Source organism: Dermacentor andersoni, chromosome 11 (genome assembly GCF_023375885.2).
Source record: "Dermacentor andersoni chromosome 11, qqDerAnde1_hic_scaffold, whole genome shotgun sequence".
NCBI lineage: Eukaryota > Metazoa > Arthropoda > Arachnida > Ixodida > Ixodidae > Dermacentor > Dermacentor andersoni.
Window position 1 is genome coordinate 13280928 of NC_092824.1, and position 27163 is coordinate 13308090.

General features: G+C 45.8%; 2 protein-coding genes across 2 annotated transcripts in view; one reads left to right on the forward strand and one right to left on the reverse strand.

Moving 5' to 3' along the window:
* The window catches only part of LOC126517910 (arylsulfatase B-like), a 307571-nt gene that overhangs the window by 40474 nt on the left and 239934 nt on the right, over positions 1 to 27163 (reverse strand). The window contains exon 8 of the mRNA XM_050167739.3: positions 22922 to 23215. Coding sequence (XP_050023696.2) covers positions 22922 to 23215 — 294 coding nt within the window. The remainder of the gene's footprint in view (positions 1 to 22921; positions 23216 to 27163) is intronic.
* On the forward strand, positions 10440 to 15642 carry LOC126517912 (uncharacterized). The gene is made up of 10 exons (XM_055064439.2): positions 10440 to 10888; positions 11825 to 12188; positions 12423 to 12588; positions 12912 to 13133; positions 13203 to 13367; positions 13522 to 13708; positions 13803 to 14045; positions 14463 to 14634; positions 15014 to 15162; positions 15227 to 15642. The coding sequence occupies exons 4-10, from the start codon at positions 12912 to 12914 to the stop codon at positions 15409 to 15411; spliced, it is 1323 nt and encodes a 440-aa protein (XP_054920414.1). The 5' UTR covers positions 10440 to 10888; positions 11825 to 12188; positions 12423 to 12588; the 3' UTR covers positions 15412 to 15642.

Sequence of the window (27163 nt, forward strand, 5' to 3'; positions counted from 1 at the left end):
GATTCAAATAAATACAGGGACACATTTGTGAACCTATTGCAATGTCGGAGAGAGACTGCTGCAAGCGCGCTCTGTTGCGAGAGAGAAACGACGTCACTATCGATGTAGCCAATGGCCCGCCACATCTTTGCTGCAAGATAATTATGTCATCACGATCTTGTCCTAACCCCGTCCCCCTCTGTATCCCTTCCCTGCAATAATATGTAGATAAATGTATCTGTGTTAAATGCGCAAGCATTTCTATGCCTACCCAACAAGAAATTTGCCCGTCCGTCAAGTAAGACGAATGCAATGGCTCATACCACCCTAAATATTGGCTCATGCCCCCGCAGTAGGGTTTCTGTGGTCGGACCACGAGCGTTTAGCCTAGGCATATACAGTTTCCCTGTAAAAAGAATGAACACCTTTCTGCCAGAGACAAAGACGATCATAAGGCGCACTAACAAATGAAAGTTTGTTGAACATGCCTAGTAAATGCTGTTTCACAAGCAATAAATCGAAGTTAAACAAAAAGGAGAACGAAGAACTGATGCGGGTCCATACAGATTCCAACAAGAAACACATTCATCTCTGCAAGTGTAACAGAGGCCTGCTTACACAAGATTCTCCCGGCATCTTTACATCTACAGTTTCCGTAATTTCTCTAGGCGGCCGATCTGTACAGAATGCTAGCCTCTTCTTCTACAATGCACCATCGACATCTCAGCGTGCAATGTAAAGAGAGAAGCTAGCATTCTGTGCAGATCTGCTGCCGAGAGAAATTATGGAAGCTATAGATATAAAAACGTTGGCAGTATCTTGCGAGCATGGCCTCCGTTAGAGATGGATACATTTCCTGTCAGCAAACACATTAATTTTTGCTTCTCCTTCTGTGTGTTTGTGCGGTTTATTGCTTGTCGGCCAACATTTACTCGCGGTGTACATTGAACGTTCTGTTGTTAAATAATCTCGGTTTCCTTGTTCGTCCTATTTGTTATGTGGTGCCATTTCCAGCCAGGCTATTCTTTATTTTTTCAGACTGCAACAAGTCACATTATTGGCCCTTATGATGCTTTTGTGTACCTTATAAAATCTTATAAATTTGGGCAATGTAGCAAGAATGTATAGTGTAAAGCAGTAAGAACAGGGCACGCCAACTTCTAATTAAGAGGTTCATTGTAAGAATGCAGTGATTTATAAACGTTACCAGGAAGTAGTAGAGCAAGAAAGCCTGATAAAAACCAGTGCTCGATGAAACGAAAGAATCAAAAACAGGAAAGAGAGAAAATACAAATAAATATACAGGTCCCGGGAATAAAGCATTGTGATCACAAACTTCGCATGCGACTACCTTCCAAGAAACAAGCTTTTTTTTTTCCCCAAGGGTATGGAACTGGAAGGGCAAGCTGTCAATCTGTTTATTGGAAATAGAACAATCTTTCTTTAAAGGTGTTTGCATTTTTCCGGGGGGGTGGGGTAAGGTCAAGGGATGTGGCCCGATTAGCTTTCCCAACCCCATATATATATATATATATATATATATATATATATATATATATATATATATATATATATATATATATATATATTGTTACGTCCAAGCGCGTAAAAGGGACGCGGGGATCAAGAAGAGAAGGGAAGAGGAGAACGAAGAATGTGCAGCGGCCATTCCTGTTGTTCGTAGCCTGCCGTTCCTGCCCTCGCACGCCTAAATAAACCCCTTTTCCCCGTGCTTGTAACAAATTGGTGGAAGGTGCGGGGTACACCTCGTAACCACGGAGCCTAGGCTGCTACGACTTCGCCGAAGCCGTCGACTTGCCGGACTTCCACCACCCTCACCTGATATGCCTGAATACGCCTGCCAGATTCCCGAAGGTTCTGACGCGGCTTCAAGGACAGCACCTGGCGTTCCGGGGCAATACTACCGGGTGCCACTCACTTTCGGAGGAAAAGCCGGAGAAGATGTCGACGAGTGGCTCACGAACTACCGAAGGGTGAGCCGATGTAACAGTTGGAACTCGACCGCACAGTTGTCCAATGTTGTGTTTTCCCTTACCGACACAGCGCTCGTCTGGTATGAGAATCACGAAGACACGCTCACTTCATGGGAGCTTTTCGTAGAGGAGCTCAGAGCGTGTTTTGGAGACTCTAGCGCAAAAAAGAAACGCGCTGAACAGACGCTTTCACAAACAGCTCAGATTCCCGGCGAGACCTGTACGACATATATCGAAGAAGTGCTGAAACTCTGTAATATAGACAACTCTCAAATGTCTGAAGATGACAAAGTTGGACATTCGTTGAAAGGAATAGCCAAAGACGTCTACAATTCTTTGATCGGCAAGGAAAGCTTGGATTCCGTGTTTTCGCCACTGCGGGACCTTTGAGACTCTGACGATGCGACGGATAATACCGAAGTTTGGTCGCCTGGCTAATGTCACAACGGTGGCAAGTGTAGACCCAAGTTCGTGTGTTGACCTTCCATCAACAATACGGCAGATTGTTCGCGAAGAGTTGCTGCATCGGGAAGAGATGTACCGTTGCACACCCAGCATCGCTGGTGCGTACTTACCAGAAGAGATGAGAAACACGGCCGTTTCGACCGCATGGCAACCCACGGTTCACTCAGCGGCCGTCGAGTATAGGTCTACCCCACAAACGAGAGGGATCATAAGCTATCAAGATCATGACTGCGACCAACGCCCTCGCCACCCGCACGCCTCCCGGCGGCCGATGCATGGCCATGATGAATGGGACCCACCTGCTGGCTATGCAGTCGACAGCAACATGCGTGACTACATGGAAGAACACCGAAATTTGCGGCATCTGCCGGTGTGTTTCCAATGCGGTGCCGCGGGCCACATAGCGAGATTTTGCAATCGTCGCCCAACAACGTGGACTCGTCGATCGGGGTCTTCAATAAGGACCACACCTCCTACGAGGACAACTCAACAGCCATACACCGCCTCTTGATCAGCTGGCGTCCCTCCTGGCAACGATTACTGGCAGAGAAGCTTCCGGAGCCGCTCGCCGGCATCTGACAGGAGTTTGACGCCACCGCCAACTTCTCGTGCACCGCGTTTACGTCAATCTCCATCGCCAGTGCGCCGCTCCGCCTCGCCTTCACAACCGGAAAGCTAGCTAGCGCGGCCGATGGGGGTAAGGTTGCTCGACACGTGCTATCGACAAAAATGCCCCCTGCAGTTGCTATGATTAAGAACAAAGTGCACGTACTTGTTGATGGTGTTTCTACAATGGCTTTAGCGGATACCGGAGCAACTGTATCCGTAATGAGTCTCGGTTTTAAAGGTCAACTGGGGCGCAAAGTTGTATTTCCGTTGTACCAGGCTGCAACGTTTTGTGGAGTGAGCGGCGAGTCGTAGCGCCCTGTTTGTGTGTGCACTGCTGAAGTATCCTTGACTGGTGGAGTTTTCGCAACGGAGTTTGTAGTTATTCCCCGATCGACGCACGAAGTGATTTTGGGCATCGACTTTTGGCGGCAGTGCGGTGCGCCCGTTGATTGTCGCTCGGGGGAAGTTTGTGTCGATGGCCATGTTTCGTCCGGGCTTTTAGAAAAGACTTGCAGTCAAGGTCAACTTTATGTGTCTGCAGATACTGTTGTGCCTGCGTCTACCTCTGTGTGCGTGCCGGTTGTATGTCGCGGTGAAATTCCTGACTGTTTCGATGCCTCCGTAGAGCCAACGCATCTAAATTGTGTGAAGACCGTTTTTGTCCCTCATTGTGTGGTATCCATCGGCAACGGGCGTGCTGGCTTGTGGACGGCCAACTGCTCGGCAAAACCCGTCCTGCTTCCAGACGGCTTGAAACTCTCCTACTTTACAGAATACACGTCTTCGTCCGTAGCCGTACTAATAGACCCGCCGTATGAACCTGCTGACCTTCGCCGCGTCTCAGACAAAAAGCTTCTGTCTATGATAAACAAGTCGCTCAGCACAAGGGAGCGCCAAAGCTTGGTGGATACGCTTTCTAAGCATCTGTCAGTGACTTTGCACAGCCGGACAAAGCGTTCTCGATTCCCGAGTCACGAACGCGCCATACTATCGATACGGGATCTGCACGCCCGATCAGGCAAAAGCCTTATCGCGTGTCGCCTAACGAGCGCAAGATAATCGGGGAACATGTGAGTGACATCATGAAAAATGGGATAATACAAGAGTCCTCGAGTCCTTGTGCAGCTCTGGTCATACTCGTCAGAAAGAAAGACGGTAACTGGAGGTTTTGCGTCAATTATCGAACATTAAACGCCGTGCCTAAGAAGGATGTCTACCCGCTGCCCCGGATTGATGATGCAATTGACTGCCTTCATTCGGCCTCTTATTTTTCTTCAGAGTACCTGCGCTCAGGATATTGGCAAATCCCGATACATCCGGCAGGCAAGGAGAAAACAGCCTTCATAACCCCGGATGGATTATTCGAATTAAATGTAACGCCATTTGGGTTGTGCAACGCTCCAGCAATCTTTGAAAGGTTCATGGACACCATTCTGCGTGGGTTAATATGGAGCATCTGTATGTGCTATCTTGACGACGTTGTTATATTCGGGTGCACATTCAATGAGCAGAATACGCACCTGCATATTGTCCTCGACTGCATCGAAAACGCCGGCCTGGTTTTGAACTCCAAGAAATGTAGCTTTAGGGACCGTCAAACCCTTGTGCTGAGTCATCTTGTTGACAAAGACGGTATCCGGCCTGATCCTCTCAAGACGGCAGCTGTTGAGGCATTCAGTGCACCGCAGTCAGTGAAGCAACTTCGTAGTTTTCTGAGTCTTTGCTCTTACTTTCGCCGATTTATTCCTGGTTTTGCTGACGTCGCTTATCCTCTGACAAATCTGCTACATAAAGACGCACGGTTTGAGTGGACACCCGAGGGCGAGTCTGCATTTTGTCAGTTGAAGTTCCTGCTGACCTCCCGACCTATCCTTCGCCACTTCAATCCTACTGCGCCGACAGAAATCCACAGAGATGCTAGTGGCGTCGGTCTGGGTGCCGTCTTGGTCCAACGTTATGACGACCGTCAGCACGTGATTGCTTATGCAAGCCGTTCATTAAGCAAACCTGAACGAAATTACACGGTGACCAGAGCAAGAATGTCTCGCTGTAATCTTTGCAGTTCAGCGATTTCGCTCGTACTTGTACGGACGCCCATTCCTAGTCGTCACAGACCACCATTCCCTGTGCTGGCTCGTGAACCTTCGCGACCCTTGTGGTCGCCTTGCGCACTGGGCTTTGAGGTTGCAGGAATATAACTTCACTGTTGCCTACGAAGAGTGGCCGAAAACATGCTGACGCAGACTGCCTTTCCCGTATGTCGCTTACCACGACGGGCTGCGACGCAGACGATTTTGATCATCTCGTGGCTTCTGTGACATCCGCTTTTCCAGATATCGATGCGTTCAAAGCATAACAACGGACAGACACCAAATTGGAGCCACTCTTCACTTCTGCCCATTCAAGTGCAACAAGCAGCTACTGTCTACGTGACGGGCTCCTGTACAAAAGGCTCCTGTACCACCACGACTCAAGCACGGGTGCACGCTTCCTTCTAGTGGTGCCGGAGCGTCTTCGGCTAGCAATCGTTCAGGCTATGCACGATGACCCTACCTCCGGTCACGTAGGCACTGTGCACACACTTTATCGCATTCAAGAACGCTTTTACTGGCCCCGGATGCGACATATTGTTGAGTTGTATGTCGCCAGCTGCATACGTCGGAAACGCCCAACCACTGCCCCATCTGGTCTCCTTCAACCTGTGCCGCCTCGCAGCTCCCCCTTTCGGCAAGTTGGAATTGATCTGCTAGGCCCTTTTCCAAAGTCATCTAAGGGGAACCGCTGGATAATTATCTGCGCCGACTATTTCACGCGCTATTGCGAGACGGCGGCTATACCATCAGCCACCGCCACCGAAGTATCGCTCTTCTTACTTCACGCTATTGCTCTGCGACATGGACCGCCTGGTGTTATCACAAGCGACCGGGGACGTCAATTCACGGCGGATATCGTGGAAGAGCTTGTGCATTTATGTAACTCGCACCTCAGGCACTCGACGCCGTATCATCCGTAAACGAACGGCCTCACTGAGCGAACTCATCGAACAATCACAAATATGCTTTGCATGTATGTTGCGTCCGATCACAAGACATGGGATGATGTTCTACCATTTATTACTTACGCCTACAACACCGCCAATCACGAGACAACCGGCTACAGCCCCTTCTTCCTTCTATATGCTCGGCCGCCCCGGTATACGCTCGACACTGACCTCCCTTTTTACCACCACGACAATCCTACGGTCACCGATACGCTATGCCTCGCTGAAGAGGCTCGGAGACTTGCGCGTCTGCGGACTTTGGCATCATAAGAAAACTCCAAAGCCCGCTACGACGCAGGGCGTCGGCCTGTTACATATCACCCTGGTGATCTCGTTTGACTTTGGACTCCTACAAGGAAGCGCGGTTTGTGCCAAAAGCTACTGGCAAACTACGATGGACCATATATTTTCATAGACAAAGTCAGCGAAGTGAACTATACTCTCACGCGCCTCACGAACACTGGTAGACGTTCTGCTAGGACACAAGTCGCGCACGTCGCACGATTGAAATCATGCACGCCACGACAAGCTAGTTGACTCGCCCTGTGGGCTTTGTCTGCGAGGAGAGGTATATTTTACGTCCAAGCGCGTAAAAGGTACGCGGGGATCAAGAAGAGAAGGGAAGAGGAGAACGAAGACTGTGCAGCGGCCATTCCTGTTGTTCGTAGCCTGCCATTCCTGCCCTCGCACGCCTAAATAAACCCCTTTTCCCCGTACTTTTAACAATATATATATCATTCTTGCACTTCAAGAAACTTCGAGTGACCTCGAATTGAGCGCTGAAGTGACGGCGTTATATGAGTATATACAAGACCTTATACTAGGAGACAGTTCAGTTTTACAGCCTGAGTCCTCTCCGTGGTGTAGTCTTCTTTCGTGTTATTGTCACATACTTGGCTGTCACAAGTATTGCTTCGAATTTCAGGCGAAACTGCAGCCTCTCTGTCTCTCTTTTTTTTCTTGTGTGAGTCCGGTATAAGCGCTGCTGCGCATGACTCCTGTTAATCCTGATTTCGAGTGAATCCGGCTTGGCGTAATTTCTGTTATGTAGTGAATTATACTGTATTCCCTAACTATCACGCATCCAGATTAAAAAAAAAGAGCTGTTGCGTTACTCGAAGAAAACGTAGTGCGTATTGTTTCCAGTGCAGTGGAGTAGCCGCCAGTAATTCTTTCGTTACCGATATTTAATTCGGTAAATGCAAGTAATCATCTAACTCGAGAAGTGCGGTACTAATTTTCAAAGTGTCCATGATGCATTTGTAGGCGCTCAAAATGACATCTAACAGCGGTGTTTTCAGTGACGTACTAATTGTGTACAAATTTTTTCGGCTGCCAAAGTAGCCTCACGAAGTATGAAAAATACCACGTGAGTGCGCTGCCACCCACATCATAAGCGTCCTCAAATAAGCTGATTGAAGCAACTGCATTGCCTGTCGCAAACCCGAATAGACAGCGCAGCACCATTATAATGGCACGACAGGAGCACCAACAGCAGGTTTCGCAGCTTCGCTTCTATTCCTTCATCTCATTTCTACGTCACACTTATTATCCGTCTCGCAAGGCCGACTGATCACACTGATAACAAAAGCCCCTTGATAATGGGGCCGAAGCGCCGCTCTGACCACGCACGGGATTCGAAAAGCAATCTAATAGGCATAGCATGTTTCAAAATCCTGGCTTTGCTCGCACCGCATAGAAAGAGTGCGCGCGAAGCTATATCCTGCGCCAGAAACTTGCTTCGGACTGAAGCCAAATTAAAGTGACCGCTTTATTTTTCATGAAAGTGTATAAGTGTTGCTAAAACAGGTTCGCGTCACAAAATAAAAGCGAAATAGACCGGAAAGCGACCAACTTGTAGAAATGATGCGTTTACGAAAGTAAATATACCACCTCTAGACGAGCACAATAGGCTATCAAGATGTGTGCGCGCACAAAGAAAAGAAAATAAGATTTCAGTGCGTCCTTGTTATCAAGGAATTCGTAAGCTTCGTTGAATACCAGTTGCTGCCCAGAGGACGTGTTCGAATACGCCTCATTTCGTAGGTACGCAGTACTATGTCCGCGTTATCACATCTTCAGGGGCTTTCCTTATGACCGACACGCGAATTCTACGGCAGACATCCGTTATTCATACCTTGAACTAATCTGACGTCCATCTCGGTCATGTAAGCACAATCTCTCACATAACCCCAAAGAAAGAAATCGAGTGGAGAGAGGCCAGATGATCAAGCCGGCCAATTTATAGGCCCATGCCTTCCAATTTATTGCGCATGAAAAGTCGCATCCATCCAGTTTCGTGCTCGGCTGCTGCTGTGTGCAGGTGCCCCATCTTGCTGATACCACAGAAGTAGAAGACGTGACAACGGGACTGCGCTGATAAACTCAAGCACCACTCCTTCAAGGATTTCGTCCACGTAGCGCTGTCCAGTCAGTGTGTGATCAAAGAAGATGGGACCGATTATAGCATCGGCATAAATTCCGAACCACACATTGAGCAACCACTGGTACTCGTGCCAATTGCGCTTTACATAGTGTAGATTGGAGTCCCTCCAATAGTGTGCATTAGACAAATTTGCCTAGGCGTTTCAGCGAAAGTTGGTTTCATTTGTGCACATGATGTTGCTCAAGAAGTCCGATTACGCATTGACTTTTGTGAGGACCCTATTCAAGAAATCTAGGCGATTCTGCAGGTCCCTATCTTCTAAGCATTGGTGCTAGTTGAGGTGGTACGGGTGAAAGGCGATAATTTTGAATCCTCCACACAGATGACTTGGAAATTGCTACCTGGGAGACCTGGGAGGGGGGTGTGTTGGCTCGTAGAGCAGCAGCGACAAACTCAGCACCAACAGGTAGGGCGCAGCCAGCGAACGAACTGGGTACGAGCCACGCGATGCCAACGGGGCTTTTCAGCCTGCCGATCTGCTTCGTAAATGTTTCACAGTAAATATTTGCAAGATATGGACATTGTCTAAGAAATTGTTTTTATTTACTCGGAGCTTCTTGGTGAAATGGCAGTGCAGTAAATGCTCAAGATGATGTCCTGCTCCCAATAAAGCACCTTTAGATTTTAAAATTACAATCTGGGGTTTTACATTCCCAAGTCACAACCTGAAGTTCTGAACACCTGGCCTTCTTCAATGTGCACCTGAACCTAAGTGCATAAGCGTTATTGCATTTTACCCGCATTGGAGGGCAGCTGCCATGGCCTAGATTGAAGCTGTGACCAGCATGACTGAGCAGCGTGGCACCGTAGTAACTGGGCTGTAGCACCAGGTCAGGATGAGAAATACTGCTTAGAACTACCAACTTCATGGCTCACAAGCACTTTACACTAGATTAAAGGAGTATGGAGTACTGACAGCGACCGTTTATGTACTAATTTCATTTTAAGTTGTCGACTTCATTATTAGGGTCCGAAGCTTCAATTAGTCAAAACCGCCCTAAATTGCACAACGAGTTCAAAACACGCATCATGTATTGCAGGATTTGGACATGAAAATGGAGTAAATTCATGTCGCCCAAAATTGAGGTGGCAGTCACGCTATTTCATGCAGTTTGCCTAAAACATAGTCAATAATGATTAATCAATTTGCAATATATTTTCGAAAAGTGCTTTTTTTTCAAGTCTGAAAAAGGAGCCAAATGGTGTTCAGGTGCACGAGCGGTTAGTTGCGTGGCATTTCTTGCGAGTATTCACGGGCTTCTTTCAAGCTTGAAAAAAAAAAATTGTATTACATCTATTGAGCAGTTGAAAGCTGGACTGGGAATTTTTCAGGATGCTCTACAACTTTCGCACTGACATTTTCCTTTGAATATAATATTTGAGCAGTTAAATAATCGTTAATAACTAGTTACCTAATTAGGCAAAATGAAAGAATTGGTTTCACTTGCTCGAAACGATGGCAAACGACATTACCTTGGTTCTGTCCAATTACGTGGCACTTGTACATATTTTAAGCTTGCACAAGTCACACAGACCACCTTGCACTTACAAGGCATATATAGAAGCGGTTAAGTTGTGTGAGCCAGCTATGTGTAGCGAATCATGAGAAAGAGCCATGCTTCTTTGACTTAAAGGGAAGCTGAAGAGTCTGTCGAATTCAATAAGACGCTCATATACGGATGCGGGAACGTTATAAACCATGTAGGTAAAATTTGGGGTTTTTTTTTAATTAGGAGCGACGTAATCGTCGGTTGAAATTGCGCTGTAGCTCCGCCCCCCGTCGAATACCGCGCGCTGCTGCTGACGCTGACGATGCGAGCGGAGACCGGAAACCGCGGTGTTGTGACGTCAACATTAGTGTTTTGTTCCTTCGCAGCCTGCGCGACCGTTCCGGACCGTGCTTGTTTCTGCGTGCGTGCCGTCGTAATCTGCTTCGATCGACCCTGCATTTCTTTGTTGATGCGTCTGTGTGTATGTAGAGTGGTAATCAACGTGCGCAGCATAAACTGATGTGGTGGGCCGATCATGCCGTCTTTCTGTGCAGCCTACGGTTGCACGAACACCAGCGGCCGCGACGATGTTGTCTTCCATTGCTTCCCACAAGACAAGAAGCTTTTAAGGAAGTGGGAGGCTGCTGTGAAGCGAAAGAATTTCAAGCCCTCAAGAACCACACTGCTGTGCTCCAACCACTTCCGTGACGACGATTATCACGAGAATTTGTCATTAAAACGTGCGTTGGGTTTGCCAGTCAAGTCGGCTCGTCTAAGGCCCGGCGCAGTGCCGTCAGTGTTCGCGTACACAAGGAGCTCGTCACCGCTGTCAAGGCCAGCTTTCGCGAAAAGAAGGAAGCTTGAGGTAAGAACCTGACTGCGCGAACCATTGTTCAGTGTAGTTTAATACGTGTAAGCTAGTGATTGCTACAATGCTTTTTCAGATAAATGGAGTTTGAGCTGGTGTACCGGTTTTTGGTAACAGTGAGGCGTTACGCCTGAATTGAACGGCGCTTGTACGAGGACGGTAGCAAACGGCACCGTACTAAAGAAAGCGTTTCAAGGTTAGGCTCGTGCGCAGCTCTCCCATCATATCACATATCGAGACTGCGGCTACGCTATGCGAAATTCGCAACCGGAGACTGCGCGCCGCACGTAATTCTCGGAAAGCTCGTACGTGTGAAGACGTGATACGTAGATGCGTCGCTTGGTCCTATTTAAGTTCAAGCATTGTAGGATTCATGTGTAGTCCTCTGTGGCCAAAATATGTTAGAAAATTGGCGCGGCACCTTTTTCTTCGTCCTCGGAGCGCCGAGAAAGCGTTTGCCTCGAGAAGGCTTCCGGCTCCCGGCAAATAAAACATAAAAAAACTTGTAGCATCGAGTGGCACATTTCAAAATAAAGATGAGGAAAACCACAATGCAAGAGACACTTCCTTTATGAACACGGAGGAGTAGGGTAGTCTACGTAGCCTCTTTCCTTCCAATGTTTCATAACCTTCAAGAGAGGTGTCACGGAGGTCTGGGAGCAGACTCTTTAGCTATATGGCAACCATTAAAGCCTATTCTAGCTGCCTAAATGAATACAAGTATGGAGAAGCTAACGCATATATAGATGGTGCCTCTTCGCCTAGAGATTACGTGTGATTTGCAACGCAGCTGTAAAATTATTCTGTTCCGTAAAGCGAGCGTTGAAATTATTTTTGCAAGACGCGGAAAGATTTTACTCGTACTGAAGTGCACTTTACTTTGTCCTGTTTGCAGCAAGAGCATCATATGGTTTTCTTTTTTTACATATTAAGGTTCTCAATGAACTGCTGGGAAACACGGCTTGCACTGAAGACTGCGCACCAAGTGACTGCGCACCAGGTGACTGCGCACCAGGTGACTGCGCACCAGGTGACTGCACACCAGGTGACTGCACACCAGATGACAGTGAAGATCAAGAATTCATGGCAGTTGACATCACAGATCATGACTGCGCTACAAGAAACTTGCCACTTGCAGACGGTGCCCAAGAACCAGCACTGATCTCCCATAAAGGTGACGACAAGTGCTTTCAAGTCATTATGCGTCCTGAAAACTGCTCTAAGGCATCACAAGTGAACATGAAAAAAAAAGGCAAATCAAAGGAAGCACAGACAAAGTCTTGTAGTGTTTCTATAGGTATGTATATATATGCTCTATTAAACTTGGCATGCCTTTTTCAGTGTCCCAGCTGCATGCTTTCTTTCAGTACGTGGAATAACTTATGGGCTGTAATAAGGGAATCGTATTTCTGTAATACTACAAATGTTTTAGCTTCACTAAAGCTGAGTCGGTGGACATAGTATTAGTTGAATGAAATTAACCTCATTCAGTCCTGATAACTACTGTTCATGTACTTCAATGTTTTACCAGGTGTTCAGGTTGGTGCCTCGATGGTTAGTGCGGCCACCCAGGTACAGTTGGGCACTACAGTGTGTGAAGCAAGCTCCGAGGACAGTGATAGCGAGGAACTCAGTGACAATGGCGACTCATTCAGCCGTGATGACGACTACTGCCCCTTGAGTGACTGGAAAGAGGGGTACGTTATGTCAATGGCGTAAAAAATTGCAATGCTTTCTCAATTTGGCTTGTTACGATCGCACTGGGTCAGTGCGCACAGCAGACGCAGTTATTTTGCAAGCTCCCTTGGTCTGTGCTACGCACCTTAGCTGAAAGATTGTTGTTTTTTCCAGGAATATTGATTCCGATGAAAGCAATTGCAGTGAGGACTGCAGTGACGCTCCTGATAATGAAAGAATTATTTTAGTCCAGGAGAAACAGCTTAGGATGCTTTTCAATTTCTGCCGCAAGTGCTTTGCACCTTGCACATGTCATGTCCAGTACCAAGGAACTCTTTTTCAGATGACTACAGTCTGCAAGTCGGGCCACACGATTTCTTGGCAAAATCAAAATTGCATTCAGCAGTTGCCTGTGCTCAACCTGCGGCTTTCTGCAGCCATACTATTTTCTGGGTGCAACCCAACTGCTACCCTCCGGATGCTTTCGCTAGTTGGGGTACAAGTATTCGGAGAGAGGACATTTTTCAACATTCAGCGTTCTCACCTCTGGCCTGCCATTGGGAAGGTAAGCATATTTCTTAAAAGATATTTAAAGCAATTGACATGTGCTTACTTTTGTTGGAATTTTCTTTAGGTGTGGAAAAACGAACAGCAACTGTTGCTTGCGGATATAGGGGAGCAAAAAGTGAGACTTGCAGGCGATGGGCGAGCCGATTCGCCTGAATTTAGCGCAAAGTTCGGAACATACTCCTTTCTGGATCTTCAGCGCAACAAAATACTGCATTTTGAACTTGTGCAGGTTTGTTTAAACTGTGTTTTATAGCATGCTATATCTGTAACAAGCAGTGCTAGAAGATAAGTCTATGCAGCAAATAATCACTTCACTTTCATTCTGTTTATAGAGGACAGATCATTGTTATGTGTAAAACATACTGAATTGTCACGTTTTGCAGTCTAATGAAGTAGGCGGAAGCTGCTATATGGAGCTGGAAGGCCTGAAACGTAGCCTTAGCTTCCTCCAGGATCACCGCATTGATGTAACGTCTATTGTTACCGACCGGCATGCCCAGATAAAGTGTTTTCTTCGGAAGGAGAGGTCCGACATCACGCATGAATTCGATGGCTGGCATGTCGTTAAAGGTATGATGTAGTCTGTACTTGACTGGACCAGAATATTTTTACTTGCATTATGCATTCTTGCAAGAAAGGCATGCATATATTTTTTTAATTTCAGGTGTTCACAAAAAGTTGCTTGCTGTGGCTAAGAGAAATGACTCCAAAGAGCTCAAGGAGTGGACGCAAGCTGTTGGCAACCACCTCTATTGGTCGGCTGCCTCAAGTGAGGGCCACAAGGAGCTCATTGTTCCGAAGTGGAAATCACTGCTAAATCATGTCAGAGACATTCACAGCCATGAGGATGCACTGTTTTTATCCTGTCTCCATGGAGACATTGAACCGCGGAATTGGCTTAGCACAGGTAAGCTGCCTTTTGATGGAAATATAACATACATCAATGAAGAACATATCAGCTGTACCAAGCAGTGTCATGCGAGTACATCATGTCTGACCACTTCAGAAATATTGTGTAGATTTTTGCTGTTGAATCCGTATTTCTTTCTTTCCATTCTTTCTTGCTATAGATGCCGCTGTAGCCCTAATCGCATGCACAAGTTTTGTTTTCTGATTTTGGAAGTTGCCAGCTGAAAAAGTGCCACCTCTGTTGTCACAGTCGGAATAATGGCATGTATTATGATGCAAGAAATATATTAGCTTGGTGCTGTAATATGTAATGTTACTACCTCAGTGGAATAACACGTGCAGCAGCCAGTTTGCTTATCCACACATATGGCTGGTATATACACTTGGCACTGGTGCTTCTACACTTTTCATTCAGAGTCGAAGGCTTTCCAGAAGCTGAAGGAAGTAGCGACTTCCAAGGCCCTCCTGAGAGATTTGCCGCAACTAGCAACGAAGTTCCAGACCTATGGTTTAGAAGCTTTCCATAGCGTGCTGCTGCATTTTGCGCCCAAGTTGTGCCAGTACTCCTTTGAAGGAATGGTGGCAAGGTAACTAAATATTTCAGCTTTGCAGTTGAGTCGATGAGATACTGAAATCAAGCGAGCCGTGTGTTTCAGTGAAGAAACTGCTTATACCAGATAAATATATGAACACCATATGAAATAAAAAATGTAGTATATAAACTATACCGAGGCCACAATGGTTCATTACAGTGATCAAGCATTCGTTAATAGCAGATTTGTCATTGCTTGGCTGCTTTTGGAGTCCAAGCCGTGGTCCACAGATTGCTTTGCCTGGCTATAGTTTGTTTAATTAACATTCACTGTTTCTACTTTGTATTTTGTCTCCTGCATCTCTTGGATGCATCAAATTGTTTCACGATTCAATAGCCTGAAGTGACAAAATGATGAAATGTAACTGTTCCAGGACTCGGTTAGCAGCCATGCACTACAATGAGAACAGTGAGAGAAGGCAGGCATGTACACAGGATGGCACTTCTAGGTGGATTGTGAAATACCCGAAAGCCACAGGAGGCAATGCGGTTGCCTGTTTTGTAAAGGAGCAACCCACACATGGTAAGCTGATGATATTGCGCTTTATTTCTTCACACATACATTGTGTTGTGAAATCCTAATGCAGGCTATGTGAAGAGACTACTGGAAGTGGTTATGCTGGACGCTGTGACAGTGTTACGGACGAGAAGGACCACAAATGCGAAGATTCCGCCACCTCTCAGCAGCCGCTTTCCTAAAGCATCAAAGGAAGAGCTTGTAAACAGGCGGAGAACAAGATTCAACAAGCAGTTAGATATTATGGTCTTGTAGCAAAATGTAATGAGAATGCCAACAATATGAAAAGCTGGTTTGCTCCCAACACAAGCCATTGTAGACTCATGACACAGTGCATGACAAACTACCTTTGTGACAGCTTCACGACATCCATGTAAATAACTTTATAAATATGTGTTTGTGTATGCTAGGGTTGGCTGTTTTTCTATTTTACATGTGTGGCAACCAGATAAAATGACACTGAATAAAATATATATGTGCTTCCAACTTCACTTTTCATTGTGCCAGAAACATTTACTACATGCATGAAAGTTGTAAAGTCAATTGGTAAGTGATGCAATTCATATTGGTTCATAATGTCAAGATCGGTGCATGCAGTAATTCAGTTCTTTTACTAACACATGTTTAAATACTCACTTCGACGCAGCTTGAAAAATGTTTGAACCCCGTGTACACTCCATTATGAGATGGATATTTCTTCCGGATAGCACACAGTACACAACTTGGCAGAATGCGTCTCTTGTGTTTGCCCATTCTTCTCCATATCAGCCATGCAAATTGCCGATATGCAGCATATCTCAACTGTCTGTGGAAGTGAAAGTAAATTATATTACAGCACATATCTGATCTATATCAAATCTCACCTGTTTGTGGGGTCTTTTCCTGATAATGTAGTACCTTGCTGCACAAGTGCCACTTCAAGCACAGTCCTGTTCAGACAAACGTCTTTAAATTTTCCTGACCTTGTGATGCATTGTGCATGCTTCTGCTTTTGAGTAATTTCGTTAATTTCTTGACAGCAGCAGCAGTCCTCATTGGGATACAGTGATCATACAGTGATCATCATTGTTCATTGGGATACAGTGATGGCACGAACACCTATTAAAAGTGAAGTGTGTTTAAAATGGCATCAAAGACTACCAAAGAAGCATTTGCACTCATGAACACATGCAAAGAACTAGTATCAAATTACCAAGTGCACTTTAGCTTGATACATTATCAAGCACGCAGCACGTATACGGCCAGCCCTGCAATTCGGCCTGCGCACTTGCTATATGGCCACAGAATGAGAGAGGACTACTTGCCACTAGCAGGCTTTCTAACCGCAGCGCGAAAAGATCGGAGCAACGAAAACAAAGACGGCACGAGTGCGGACTGACTGATGATAACTGGTGTTGGAAGGCCTTATGAATACACGAACTCGCAAAAACCTGGATTTTGATTTACTGCGAGCTCCTTCGTGTTAGCACGCTGAACGGAAGGTGCATGTTTATCTCCCGCCCTTGACGCAGGTTTCGTCGCAAAGCGCCGCGAATTTTCTATTTGCACGTGTGTTGTAAAACAGCCTGCATGCAGCTACCATAACGCAGTGCAAATGTAGAGTTTGCATATGCTGGAAAGCCGGCGCACGCCAGGACGCTACGCTCCCCCCTTCTCTCGCGCACAGCGAGAAACCGACCGTCTCACGTAGCCGACGGAATTCGCCGCCTTTACGACTTCGGTTACGAGTAGTGTGCGGATGGCGCACAGATGAAGGTCACTACACGTACTGCACGAACCGGGAAGCTTTTCACGCGTTTAAACCGTCTTTGTAGATTGCCGACAGCTTTGGACAGCGCACAAATGCCGACGATCGCATCCCCGCTTACGTTCCACGAGGAGGCATGCAGGAACACAACACTGCAATTGTTTGACCGGAAACGAGCTCACTAGATCGGCGAAAGATCGGCGAGATGATCACTAGATCGCTTTGCAAAAAACATACTCACCAAAGAGCATTTCCAACACGAGGAGATCCCAAGACTTCGCTTTCGTTCTCGTCGAAAGCCCTGCTCGCACCAGCATCGTTTGCTTCTTCGAGAGGCCGGCTCTCTGCAATCGGCTCGTACATGTAGGGAGCAACGCCGAACTCTTCAGAAAAACGCAGTCTCTCTAAATTTTCCATTACCTCTTAATTTTCCACTACAGCACCAAACTACCCGGCACCGCGCTTCATGTGGAGCGGCAGCGGTCGGTCGCTAAAGTTGACGTCACGAGTCGCCCGACCAATCACAGGCGGAAACGAGACGCGCGAGCTGGGCGTGTCCGCTGCTGCACTTTTCGTCGAAATAAAATATATTTGCGCTTTCTTTCACTCAATTTCGATACGATATTCGAATTCGGAGGGTTGAAAACCATAAGGTACACATGTTCACTCATTTTTTCTGGAAAACCTTTCAGCTTCCCTTTAAGGGCACGATGAGATTTACATGCTCGACAAGTTGTATCAGTGTGTTCTAGGCCTGTTCGTAGTTTAGCTGCTACTTTTTTTTCTTTGCATGTAAGCTCATATGCATCTTTCAAGTATATTGCCTGATGTTTCCAAACTAAACCATCCTCGCACCTCCTTCATTTGTTGCTGTGCTAAATTCTCAACATGCAACTGCACAAATTTTCATCTAGTTTTTGTATTTCCTCGTTGTTGGATGGCTTTATTTCTGAACAAGTTGTTTTCTTTAAACCCTGTTGCACACAGCAGTACACAGCAGTGCTGTTTGGAATGGGAATTGTTTTTATTTCTGATTGACATTAATACACCTTGCTTGGGCAATGTAAGGTTTTCTACGTAACACGGCCCTGCAATAATGTTTTATACTGCATTCCAGCATCATGCAAAAGCTGTTTACTTACCAGATGAGAATATGTATGTGTTGGAAGTAACACAACTGGATGAAGCCAGCAGATAATGAGGCCAAGGAAAGCATACAGGAACATGTTTTCTGTTTCTTTATATGAAGTACAGAAATGACAAATTCAAGGGAAATGAAAGTGGATGAAAAGACATCCACCTGTGGATAAGGTACGAACCCATAACGTTCACATTGCGCATGTGATGTACTAACCACTGTGGCACTACAGCCGCGTTCGAGCGGCGACAATCTGAGGGGCCATTGTGGACGGTTGAATGCTGCCTTGGTAGCACAGTGGTTAGTGCATCGCATGCCTAATGCAAAGGTGGTAGGTTCGTTCTCCAGCCTTGGCTGGTTTTTTTTACCATTTTCATTTCCCTTTATCATTTCTACATTTCAATAGAAAATTACAAATAAGTTTCCACGTGCCTTCCCTGGCATTTTCCGGCTGTGATTTAAAAAAATGCTGACTCTCAGTTCCCTTTCTTCTCGTTTGGAAGAACAGGAGCTTCATTTTAAAAATAATGAATTCTCCTTGTACAGTATCTCCAATGTGGCCTCAAAGAAATCTTATCACAGCATGTGTATTACATAAGTTAAGTTTTTGTTAAGGTGATGATATAGCATGGGACCTAATTAGTTGCCTTTGTGTACAGAGATATGACTGGTCTAATAAATAGGAGGATATTAAGAAGCGTTTCTAACATGGTCTGATCATATATTTAAAAAAACTAATCTAACATGATTTCATGCAAAACTGTTGTACCTGAAAAATATTTGGATCGTCTGCATTGGCATTGTTTTGAGAGCGCACCAATACTGCTTTGATTGAAGTAGCCTCGTGGAACATGAAGCATCGCTTCTTGCTGAGTCAAGGAATTATCTGCATATCTCAGGTGCATGCGTCATATGCTCGAATGCTGTTTCAAGGCTGCTAATAAGAAATTACTTCACTAGCCTTCCAGAGATTGCTGAGATTGCTTCAGTAGTCTATGCTACTCCATCATAACCAATTTACCAGAGCGAACTTTCATCACAGTTGGCTTTGCAATGTTTATGCAAAATACCACAGTTGTCTACCAGACATGTGAGTGCACTAAAACTTGGAATTAATGACCAGTAAGATTTATGGGAGAGCAAAAGTTAGTATATTACACCAGAACGAAATGCCAGAGACTTCGGTTATTTCTGCCATAGAGTTTCTTACAGTAATTACTACAGGGAACTCTGGCACTGCAGTCGTTGTACCACCATGGGAATGATGGGAAGTACATGGATTTGTGTGACCTTCGCGCTTGTGAATTCAGACGTTCTTGTGGCTTTGTGTATTATACGCTATATAAATCTTGTCGTAAATTTCAGCGCAGTCTATACTCTTCGAAGTGGTGATGACGCCACCAACACGCACAATTCCTATTAATTGCAACGATTGAGCTTGTCCAGGTGGCCAAACCGAAACGCACCAAGCGTCTCAAGGCACTGGTATGCCCGCGACGAATTCATAAGAGCGTTGCACTCGCTTGTCGTTACATGCGTCCTTGGCTTAATGGTTTCAATATCAGGTTTCCGTTCTAGAGCTCCTGTGTTCAAATCCTGTCGTCGGATGATAATAATTATGTTTATCTAATTATTTATTACGCAGTATATTGTTGAAAATCGCTAGTTTACAAAGTCACAAAGCCGTTTCAAGCCAAAGAGACGAAGTTTAGGCAAACGCATGTACTTCCCATAATTCCCATGCTGGTACAACCGTTCTTGTTTCAGCTCCTGTAGACACTAGCGCCAGAGTTCCCTCTAGTAATTATTGTATGAAACTCTATGATTTCTGTTCCTCGCTCGTGCAGAAGCGGCACCCTACCTGCTCCGTAAACATGCACTACCTTTCGGCCAAGAGCAGAGAATGCTGTGAACTCGCCCAGTATAAAGCCTGCACTACCTAAAACGAGTGACAACGTGCAGTTGCTGCCATGTTGCAATGGTGGAACGAGTGGTGAAATGCAGCACCTCCTGAACTAGTTGAGAAAGTGTATGTGAATCGAGTGGAGATTAAATAGTAACAGAAGTCGACTGATTCTGCATTACATTCACGAAATATACTTCATGATACCTTTCCATTTATTTCTTTAGTTATTAAGAATCCTTTTGCATTGTTGGACAAAACTACAGAATGCCTGCATATTTTCCAGATGAGATTAAGAAGTTTGCAGGGACGACATGGCCACAATTAGTACATGACCGGGGTTGTTGGAGAAGTATGGGAAAGGCTTTTGCCCTGCAGTGGGCGTAACCAGGCTGATGATGATGAGGCAACTGCGTTCACAACTGCACAGAAGTGCGCTGTCACAACAGAAAGTTGAGAACAAGCAGCATTTTTACCTGTGTTTCTTCAAAACATTAGTGGAAGTCATTCTTTCACCGAGGCTGGTAATCATGCATAGGTAATGAGAACAGGGCATTTGTTACACACAAGGGGTCATGTGTCTAAAGTTTAATTAGATCCAGTAATATATGAGATGGAATTATAAAAGATATACTTTTTGCTCCTCAGTGGTCTCTCTTGCAGAGACATGACCATTTCCGGCACTTTAGTTTAGGCTTTTTACGTCTAGATGTAGTGTATATTGCAACTACAACTAACAGTCATGCTCTGTCCTGCCCAGTTTATATGCTGTTTTCGTGATATTTGCAATATTTTGCTTTACTTCAGCTGAGAGAAGTGTATTTCTTTAATGTTACTAGTTTTCATGTTAAACTTTTGTGCAGTGCTCACTAGTTATTACTGGCTATGTTTTGTTCACATAGACACACTCAGCCGTGTTCTTTCTTATGTGGTTGGTTATTTTCGTACTTTATGATAAGATGCAGTGCTTTTCGAATGAAGACATGCGATAGTTTGTAGTGAGGTTATTTAAGAAAACTTTTCTGCTTAAAATTTAATTGAACAAGCCTGTGCCATTATTCGGTGCTTATGTCTTTGTATTGGTATGGTTTTACTCCTTATCTTTCTTTTTACTTTTAAAACGTGCAAAGCTTATTATGTAACCATCTCGCTTTAATGAACTAATAAATCCTTTTCTTCTGACATTTCATCGCAACTTTTACAATATTCTGTTCAGTTAGGTAACCTTAGACTAGCTGATTGTTATTCTGATAGTTTAAATTACAACCCCTGCGGCATACTCAGTGCAACTACAGGGTGAAAAATAAACTAAGTTGTTTGGTAAAAGCAGGTTACTGGCAGTAAATCGAGCATACAGAAATTTGAGGAAAAAGTGCACTCTTATATATTAAACAACATGCACAGCTACACATGCAGTTTTGTTTGTACATGCTGAAACATTATTCTAAGTAGAAGCGCTGCGTTGCACTTTGTTCTTTGGTTATCAGTGCTACCTTTAAGTCATTATATATGTGAAGGTACTAGTAGAAGCATCTCGTGGAGATAAATGACAACTTTGGTGAATAGAGGTATAAGAGCTGTACTTAAAACTGCAAGAAACGGTCTGCTTTACAGGTAAATGTAGCTGCTGTAGTACTGCACTGGTTCCCGTCGCCAATCCATGCATTGCTTGTGCTCTATTGGATTCAGTATGAGCTAAAACGAGTTGTGGTGGCTTTCCCTCATGATCGAGCAATAATTGTTCGATCAGGAGGGAAAGCCACCACAGCTCAGGATCAGTTGCTGCAATAATTATTGAACAAAAAAGTGGAGGTTTTAATTTCAGAAATGCATGTAACATCATGCTTATGGTTGTGTGCTTCTTCCATGCAGTGATAAGTACTGGTGCGCCAAGGAGCGGGACATCCTGTGTCCTTAGCAGCACGCTTTGTTATTGCACTCTGCATCTTGCCGGGAGTGTACTATCACGGCAGAGGAAGATTACGAAAAGCATGGGGTGTGTGCATTGCTGCGCTTGTGAAACGTAAATTTTTTGCCTGAAAGAGTCGCACATTATATATACTACCACATAAGCTTACACATTCTGGCTCATCTTGAACGAGATAGTACCACAGCTAAGGCTAGGCAGCATTCACAACAGCTAGTCTCTCATTAACTACATGGATGTAGTGAACGCTAAAATACTTCCAGGGATAACACCCTTTTGAAAGGGTGTTGTCCATGCTACACCCATATTGAAAGGGTGGTGCCTGTGTTACACCCGTATAGGAAGGGTGTTTGTTTTGCACCCATGTCTTAAAGGGTGCGTTTGATTTCACACCCATAGGCAAGGTGTCGTCATTTATACATCCTTTCCTTTGTGGGGTGTTACTTTATGCCCCTTTTCTTGGGGTGTAGCAATAGACCCAAAAAGGGTGTCACCCATGAGACAAGTCATTTGCACTTTTAAGGGTGTTAAATTTTTTAGTGTTAGAAGTGGCGCACGCCTAACACAGGTACCTGGAGCATGGCGTCCTTCGACACAATATGTAGCTTGATTCTGATGGTAGCGCCGTCTAAAATGAATGAAAGTGAAGTCAAGAAAAGTAAAGCGAAGCAGGAGCAAATTGTACTAAAGCAGGATAGGGTGGCGTAGGTGAAGTTGACATGATCCAGCAGCGGTAGACCTCGACCAAAGACAGGGTCTTCTAAAGGACCCTCCCATCCAGCCCGAATTGATAAATATGAAACCACATGGTTTTAGACTAATGCGGCCCGGAAGACATCATCTTTCTTAGATGTCAACCGCTGTTCACTTGCGTTTTAGTTAGTTATAGTTGGGTGTTATAAATATTTGAAACGTTGCCCGAATAAACATGAGTGAATGAATGAATGAATGAATGAATGAATGAATGAATGAATGAATGAATGAATGAATGAACAGATGCTAAAATTGACCTTATCCAAAGCACCCGGCCTGCTTATTCGGTGAACTCACCGGCGGCGTGGTACAGGGTGGGCGCCCAGTCTACGGCGTGCATCAGCTCCCAGGAGACGCGCCGTGTGCGACGAAGCAGCGGAGACCACACGAACGCCGGCAGGTGGACGCCTCCTTCCCACGTGGTGAACTTGGAGCCGCGCAGGGGCCAGTTGGAGCCCCGGTTGCTCATGTATCCCTCGTAGATCGCGCCATTGTCGCTCGTGTAGACGAGGATGGCGTTGGCCAGCATGCCCTTGGCGTGCAAGGCTTCGACCACGCTGCCCACGCTCTCGTCCAGGGTGTCCACCACGGCTGCGTGTTATCACAGCTTGCTTTTTTTTCAAGCACAATAAAATGGCACAAAAATACACAAAACTTGTTTGCACCTGTAGAAACCGCCCATGAATACGTTGTCCCCGCTTCGCGGAAATCCACTTTACCCCGCCTCGCCGTGGGGGTGTTGGCCCCGTGGTCTTGCAGGGAATCGAGGTGGACACATGGAATGGACTGCTCGAGTGGGGCGTCACCACAGCCACAGGAAAGCCTGTGACCGCGGACACTCGCCAAGGCAAATATACCTGGTAACGAAGTAGAAGCCCATACGTTCAAAACATGACAATTCATCGGCCGTTCATGGGGCTTAGCGTCAAATGTGTGAGGAGGGAACACTACCGACGGAAGAAAAAAAACACTGTGACGCCAAATTCGTTAAAAGCAGAAGAGACGTCATTTTGTTCTCAACGGTGCGAAATTTGTTTTGTTGGCCTGCCATTAGAGCTCTATATTCACATGCCCCGCCCTTCGACTTGATGGGCATTTCGAGCTTTCATTGCGAAAAGGGATGAAAGAAAAGGTCAGTCGTACTGATGTCGAAATCGCACCCCCTGAACACAACACACTTTCTTCGGAGGTCGTCGAAAGCTTTAGGTGTAGAGTGATGGTTCTATCGTCGGATGCCAAGCCCGTTGGCCTGCGCAGTCGCATGAAAACAACCAAATTAAGCAATTATCTGCCTGTCGTAACTCACTATTTCTGACTGAATAGGTAGAGATACGATGGAGCTACCCACGTCAAAAAATTCAGACAAATGTCGACAAGCAGAACAGCACAACGTGCGAAAGGAGCGTATTGTAAGAGGTGAACTTTACGAGCGCGCCATCTGCACACTTCGCGAGCTACATTACTTTGCAAGCGATAGCGGCATCAACGATGGGCGCTGAAAAAACGTATTTATTTTTAATGATGAAATAAAATAGAGTTGTCTTTTCTTTACTCGTCGAGGATGCATAAAGTTGATTAGGAATTTTATTATCGTTGATTAAATTTACCTGTTTCGCTTTAATTAAAAAAAAAAACATTCTGTTCTTCACCAATATATGTTTCCTCCAAACATAGTCGCACTTAAAACGCTGCTCCCATAACCATCTTTGCTGATGTCGGTGACAATTTATTCTGAACCGCTTTTCGCCCGAAGCTTCGCGACCTATTCGGATCGACCTTGCACTCGGTGTCAAAACGCTAGTGTGAGGAAGTGCGGCAGCAGCAGCGAACGAAATGAACTTCGTGCTTTCTATCTCTTCAACGCAACGTGAGCGGTGAGACTACAGCGCAGGCAAAGCTAGGAGCCATCGGTCCACTTAGACTGTGCCCCCAAAGCTGATCGCTTCCAGGACAAATGAATGCCGCGCGAACGCGTGTGGCTGCCCCATACGCAGTTGCAGCCGAAGTACAACGCGCCCCTTACCTCCCGTCCCTCCGGTTCTTTGCAGGCGACGGAAGATGGCGCGCTTCCTCCCCGCATTCAGCCCTTGCGCACGCGAGATTGAATCGCGATCGTCGGCTCAGCCTCGCGCATTTTCACTGGCACATGCAGCAACGGCGCGTGGCGACGGTGTTATTGCCCTTGCACTTTACACGATGAGAAAAATTAGAACAACGTGAAAGCAGGAGCCAACGTTTGGACGTGTGGACTTTTCTTCAAGGTGACATGCTTTCCTTGCCACGGTATATATAGGTGGGTTTCTTCTATAGGGGAGAGCGCGTAAGGTGGGTGGGTGCGGCAACGAGCGAAGGTGTGTTAGCGGCGAGGGTGTCAAATTGAGAATAGAGTGCTGTGCACTTTCCTTTCTTGTTTTCTTTTTTCTTCTATCTATTTATTCATTTATTTATTTCCATTTCAAAATTTTCCTTTAATTTCATTTTTCACGAGCACCGGTTTCTGCCGCTCATTCTATTACCTCTTTCAGAGACACCATAGCCCACGACCACCAGCGAACCAGCTAATAGAGATTACAACGAAGGCGCCAAATAAAACAACGGACCAGCACGTGCTCAGCGACTTCATCTCTAGCTCAGTGGGCTCCTTTCCTTGTTTCACTCGGGAACCTTCGTTCGCGCTGCTCTCATTGTTGCCGCTTCTTGCCGAGGACGAATGCTGGGCGTCTGTATCAGAAACAAGGTTCTCCCAAAGGACGTTGCGGCGATGTTTGGCTTCGTTCTACCATCGCTTGGACATGCGAATCGAGTGTGCAAGATTCTTCGCTCCGAGTGGCAAGGACAAGCACGGTTGCACAGGGAGTACCTTAAGGCCACTATTCTGCTTGCCGCGAATCCGCACAGTGGTCGACGACTGTGGTGGGAATGGAACCGGATCATCAACGCCACTACTGAGTACATGTGGCAGCTGATGCTTCCCAGACTTCGAGCACAGGTACCGAAGAACCCGTACAAAAATGACTGTTGATTAACCATTCATGTATTGTTGGGGAATTGTTGAAACAACGGACTTCAACAAATTTTCAAAAGCAATTGAGTTCGCTCAACACTTGCACAACAATATTACCGTTGAGTGTTCTCAATAAACAATTTATTGGGCAATTTGTGTTGATTTTTGTAGTTGTTTTTTTGTTGTGTAGCAGTTGAGTATAGTATACAATAATTAGGACTCGCATATGAAGACATTCCAAAAATTTAATGCGAAGCGTTCCGGCCTCATTCCTGTCACTATGCGACAGGTAGGTTCTTCTTTCGCCTCGTTTTCATAAAAAGAAAATAATGTGTGACCGATGGGGTGGAATCGAACGTTGGCCGTCGAGCCCGGTACTCTAACCAATAGGCCACGAGCGCGCGCATACTCCTCTCATTCGAAAGTCAATAAGCTCTCAAATGCTTGGCGCGTGCGCAGCGTGCCACTTCCTCGTGCAGTCGCTACAGCTGGAGCTTTCAAGCGCCTGTCTCCGGTACCGCCCCACACTCGTAGCAGTTTTCGCTCTGTAAAAACTGCAGCGTTAGACTAGCTTCATGACCGCCCAAGTTCATAACGATTTATTTCTTCGCCGGTGTACAAATGCCATCATCGTTTTAACATACACTAGATGACATAGCAATTGGTACGATCCAAAATGAGCACGTTTCGGGGAGCAGAAGAATGCGAAGTTCACTCGCAAACACGGTGACTACGCGCATGTGGAGTTCCCCAAAAGTAGACACGGCGGCAGCGCGGCAGGCGATAAGACAGACGCCGACACGCGACGACGCTACCTTCGAGCATCCGACGCGCTGTGGGAAGCGTAGGATGCAAGCGGCGCACACGCTGCGAACATACACGTGAGAGATCTTAGAATTTCCTGCGTCGCACCCTCTGTCCGGAAAGTAAATATGGCTTTTTTTATCCAACGGCCGTGGTACTAGATAAAACAACGAACACGCTTTGAGATCGCAGCGCGCAGCCGCTATAATTTTGACTTCAAAGAGCTTCTGATTCAGAAACAGCCGCAACAGTATCGCAGCTAATTACTGTATCTGCGGCTGCTCCCGACTCTCGCCTTGCAAGAAGCATGCGATGTACTTGAGCCTCGCCGAACTGTCGTCCTCCCGTCTCCCATGCCTGCAGGAAAGGTCCCGTATGTTCAGAAGAACACCAAAGGGGAATGAAAGAAATACAGGTCACGGACTCTTATCATACCTTACTTGTCACCTCGTCATCTGCAAAGATAAACTCTTCTAGTAGCGTTACTTTTGTAAAAACGATAAAATTAGTAGTAATCTTTATTTCTAGGTCGCGCTACGAACGTCAAGGCAGCGTTCGGGTGTGTGTGTGTGTGCGCGCACGCGGTCACAGAAGACGCGGTCGCAACTAGAGTAGTTGCAACCGTTGTAGCTTCGTTTTGAGCACGCTTTTGCAACAGTACACATCGTTACCGCTAGTTTCGTAGTCGCATATTTTGGTCGTAGTATTTGTTGTTTCTTAAAACTTTATGA

What these genes read in the sequence shown, in the direction of transcription:
- LOC126517912 (XM_055064439.2), top strand. Translation starts at nt 12,912, where the DNA reads ATGACTACAGTCTGCAAGTCGGGCCACACGATTTCTTGGCAAAATCAA. An exon ending in TCTGGCCTGCCATTGGGAAG is followed by an intron (nt 13,134 to 13,202) that starts GTAAGCATATTT and finishes AATTTTCTTTAG; the next exon opens with GTGTGGAAAAACGAACAGCA. An exon ending in TGGCTGGCATGTCGTTAAAG is followed by an intron (nt 13,709 to 13,802) that starts GTATGATGTAGT and finishes TTTTAATTTCAG; the next exon opens with GTGTTCACAAAAAGTTGCTT.